This window comes from Myotis lucifugus, unplaced genomic scaffold (genome assembly GCF_000147115.1).
Source record: "Myotis lucifugus unplaced genomic scaffold, Myoluc2.0 scaffold_107, whole genome shotgun sequence".
NCBI lineage: Eukaryota > Metazoa > Chordata > Mammalia > Chiroptera > Vespertilionidae > Myotis > Myotis lucifugus.
The window spans coordinates 2,038,032-2,041,898 of NW_005871155.1; the positions used below are offsets into that span (position 1 = coordinate 2,038,032).

At 61.5% G+C, this 3,867-nt stretch overlaps 1 protein-coding gene and 1 long non-coding RNA gene across 10 annotated transcripts in view; one reads left to right on the forward strand and one right to left on the reverse strand.

Moving 5' to 3' along the window:
* TFAP2A (transcription factor AP-2 alpha) overlaps positions 1 to 3,867 on the forward strand; it is a 22,637-nt gene that overhangs the window by 2,860 nt on the left and 15,910 nt on the right. For 2 of the 6 annotated variants that reach the window (XM_023757400.1, XM_006092934.3), the window contains exon 1: positions 1,606 to 1,738. The exons of the other annotated variants lie outside the window; for them this stretch is intronic. In XM_023757400.1, the coding sequence (XP_023613168.1) occupies positions 1,688 to 1,738 (51 nt within the window). In that variant the 5' untranslated portion in view covers positions 1,606 to 1,687. Of the gene's footprint in view, positions 1 to 1,605; positions 1,739 to 3,867 lie in introns of those variants that run through there. 6 annotated transcript variants of the gene reach the window in all.
* Positions 839 to 2,382, reverse strand: LOC106697849. 4 transcript variants are annotated; one of them, XR_002830300.1, is made up of 3 exons: positions 1,601 to 2,382; positions 1,353 to 1,437; positions 839 to 1,107 (listed from the first exon to the last, which is right to left on the reverse strand). It is a non-coding gene; the product is annotated as an uncharacterized LOC106697849 (long non-coding RNA). The 4 variants fall into 4 exon arrangements; XR_001349099.2 differs by having other exon boundaries at positions 1,627 to 2,375; XR_001349100.2 differs by having other exon boundaries at positions 839 to 1,437.

A 3,867-nucleotide genomic window follows, 5' to 3' on the forward strand; every position in this document is an offset into this window, starting at 1 on the left:
CCCTGGCTTGGAGAAATGGCTGCGTTCTCCCGGAGAGAGAATTTGCCCTCTCCGCAAGAGCTTGTGTGGGGAGGGGGTCCCCCTTCTTCTCCCGCCCTTTTTCCACCTGTGAGAGAAGCCTCCGAATTTCTACACGCACTCTCTCCCCCGCTATGAAACGGGGCAGACGGAGATCGGGAGCCAGAACAGCTGATGAAGTCGAGCCCAAGAGGGAATCTGGAGGTCCGCCTAGTCGAGCAGCCTCTGTTGTTGGAGAGGTTTCGGTATATCTCAAGTGAAGAAAAGACAAGAAACTTTTTTGTGGAGAGGCTAATTAACAAAGCTCAGGCAGAGAAACCGGACTACTCTGTCTTTTTGAGTATCAGTCTTTGGTTTTTTCTTTTCCTCTTTAAAAATTTTGCTAAAACTGAAGAAAAAAATACAGCCCTGGGGTGAGCAGGCCCCTGTGTAGAGGGGGAGAGCCTAGACCGGCCAACCTGGCCGAGGGAATGGCTGGCCGGTCTTCGGTTCCGGGCAGCCGGGCACTGCGCCCCAGCAAGCCCGCCCGCGTGGGCAACATCACCAAATCATGAAGGAACTCTCCCTGCTTTAATTAAAAAGGGGAATCTTGGGAAAACTGGAGCAGATGAGCACAGCGAAGAGTTGGTTCCCAGCGACTTATTTTGATGCATGCAAGTGCACACATGTCAGTATTCCGGCTCAACTCCAGAAGCGACTGGAGCCTCCCTAGGAGTTCCGTGTCCTTGTCCACAGCCCGCCCAGGAAACCCTCAGTCCAAACACCACGTTGAGTTATCACCCGGCCCTGGCTTCATACAAACGGGAGGAAAATCATTTAACTCCTGGAGCTGTCAAGGAACCTCTTCAGGGTACAATTTTTATTTTACACGCGGCAATTAAAGAATCGCAAACCCCAGCCGAGCGACGGAGGCCGTTTGGCAAAACCTCCAACCTGGGGGTGAAGCACAAAGCCAATAAAACTCCCAGCGCTCTGCGGCCCGAGGTGGTGGCTGCCCCGGCGGAGGCGATCTTTTCTTGGGCAAAAATCCTGGCGTGACTTCGCTGATCTTGGTGTGGTGGCTATGTTTAATTGCGAAAAGGGTAATTTCTAATAAAATGGGAGGGGGCCGGAAGGACAGCGCCGTTATTAGCAGCAGAGGTGGGGGAGCGGCGCTGAGAGCCTGGCCCCTGCGCCGGGCTGCTCCCTCTAGGAGGGGACGGAGTGGGGGACTGGGGAGGACTGGGGGTGGGGGGACGGGCAGGGGCGCGAGGCGGGGCTCGGGAGATCTCCAGGGCTCACTGGCGGGGCGTGCGCTCCGGGAGCAAGTTGGCGGCTCCAAGAGGCCTTTATACCTGGTTCGGAGGCAGATAGTCGAGCTGGCGAGCAATTGGATTATTGTTGATATGCTAATGAGGCGATTAGGCTGTGGGTAAAGAGCTGGAAAAGGGAAAAGTTTCTACCATTAGAGGGAGATCTCCGAGCGCACACGGGAGCTCTTTCCCTTCTCGCCTCCTCCTCCTCACCCTCCTCCTCCTCGACCTCCTCCTCCCCCTTTCTGCCCTCCTCCTCCTCTTCTCCCTCCTCCTCCTCCTCCGCTCACCGTCACAGCCGGCACTTTGCGCTTACCCCGCGAGTAGCTGCACTTGGGTGCGAGGCAGAGAGGGGGCCAATCAGTTCACGCCGATCCATGAAAATGCTTTGGAAACTGACGGATAATATCAAGTACGAGGACTGCGAGGTAAGCGCGGCGCCGGCTCAGTTATCCTCGCGGCCTCGGGATCCCAGCTCTCCCCTCCGCACCTCCTCTCCTCGCAGCCCGCGGAGAAGTGCGGGTGGACAAACTTCGCCCCGCGCCGCGCCCGCCTCTCCGATTCGCCCAAGGATGCCGGGGAGAGGTCGGACAGCGAGCCAGCGGACGCTCCCCTTCTCGTGTCGCCCCTTCGAAGCCTGTGCCCCACTTTCCCCCCTTTTCTTAGCAACATTGCCTGTGCCCGAGACGAGGGAGAGGAGAGACCAGCATGGGTTTTGGAAGTAATTGCTGGCCATAGGGCGCGCGCCCGTGCACTCCGCGTGCCTCTCTCTAGCGAGGTTCTGGGAGCCCAAGTCACCAGGAAGAGACAGGAAAGAGAAAACCCTTTACCTTCTTTAACTTCCTCTCTGGTCCTTAATGTTTGTTTGCTTGTTTATTTACTGGCTTATTTATTCCTCCCCCAACCTTTTTTTTTTTTAAAAAAGGGCTCATTTCTCTGTGGAGAGGGGGCCGCGCACTTCGCTGTAAGCTGGGCTGCATCCCCTTTCAGCGGGTTCAGGGTGAGATCACTCCTCTCCCCACCGCCGCGGGCCCGCTCCAGGTGCTCTCGCTGCTCAGGAAGTTCCGCGCCGCTTCTCTCTCTGAGCACTTGGTTGGCGCCTCCACCGGGTGGGGGTGGGGGGCGGCGCGGCTCGGAGTTTCCCGGCTCCCGGGTCCCCACGCCTCTGCCCCGGCGGCCGCCCGGCAGCCGGCGGCGTCACCGTGGGAATCCTGGCGGGGCTACACTCGGGTGCGAGGAGCCAGCGGGGCCGATGGAGCCGTTAAAAAACCCAGGGTCCCGGGAGCTCGGGTTCTTGGAGCCGGGGAAGCCCCGGCACTACCGGTCCGCCCGCGGGAGGCGCTGAGACCCGGCCAGGCGGCCGCCGCTCCTGCCGCCCGTACCGCCCCGGCCGAGAGGAGTCGATGAGTCACGAGAGGGGGAGGGGGCCGCGGCCGGAGATTACCTAAATAAAGAGGTGGCGGTCCCGGCTTTGGCTCTTTCCCCCCTTTCCTTTCTTTCTCGTTGGCATCTGGAGCTGGGAGCGCCAGGCAGGGAGGTCTGCGCGGGCGCAGCGGCAGGGGGCCTGTCTGCCCCGAAATCCGAACCTGGTTTCTGTGAACGTGGTGCCGCCCGTCTCCCTTCCCCTCCTATTCGCAGACGATTTTAAATCTCGCTCCTTTCCCGGGCCCTTTCTCTCCGCTCTCCCCACCCCCATGCGGCACGGGGTGACATCCCTCGGAGACCGGCGCTTCTCCGGGGCTCCTGTTGTGCGCGGCGCGGGAGGCAGACACCCCACGTCAGACCAGCCGCTTTGTTTTCAGAGCGGGGGTGCCCTCGGCGAGCGAATCGGGGTGAAACTCAGTCCTTAAGGCTTAGGGGGATTGTCCCGGCCGGGCTGTGGCCGGAGGCTCGGGCGCTCACTTTCTCCGAGGCCGAAGCCCAGCTCCCGGCGCTGCACGCTGGGTCGGCGGCGTCCGGGCCTCCGCGCGGCGCTGGGCGCCTGTGGGACCTGGGAGGGAGGCGAGGAACTTGCACCCCAGAGAGAGACCCTGTGGGGGCGCGTGTGCGTGTGTGTGAGTGAGGCGAAAAAGAGGGAAAAAATGATGAGAAACGAGACGGGGAAGAAAACAGAGTGAAGGCTGTTTCAACAACTTTGACCGCGGCGGGCGAGTGCCGGAGCAGGGATTTCGGGTTTCCGAGCCGGCTCGGGGCTGCCTAATTATGTCGGGGCTCTGCAGGGACACGCAGGAGGCGGAGGTGCCGCTTGTTCTGACAACCCGGCGGGCAGGCTGGCAGCGGCGGCCGCCTAGCCGCTCAGGGAGAGAACGAGCCGTGTCATCCGGGGGGGGCGTCGGGCGGGGGGGGGGCGTCGGCGGGAGTGGCCCAGCAGTTGGACGGGTTTTTAGCCGGGGAGTCCCCCGCCCCGGGGGCCCCGGGGGGGGGGGAGGCCTGGGGGTTTTTTTGCCCCCCCCGGGGGGGGGGGTCCCGGGGTTCTCCCCTCCCCGGAAGAAATTTTCCTTTGGAAAAACCCAAGGGGGGGGGGGGGGAAAAAAAACCAAAACCCCCCGGGGTTTTT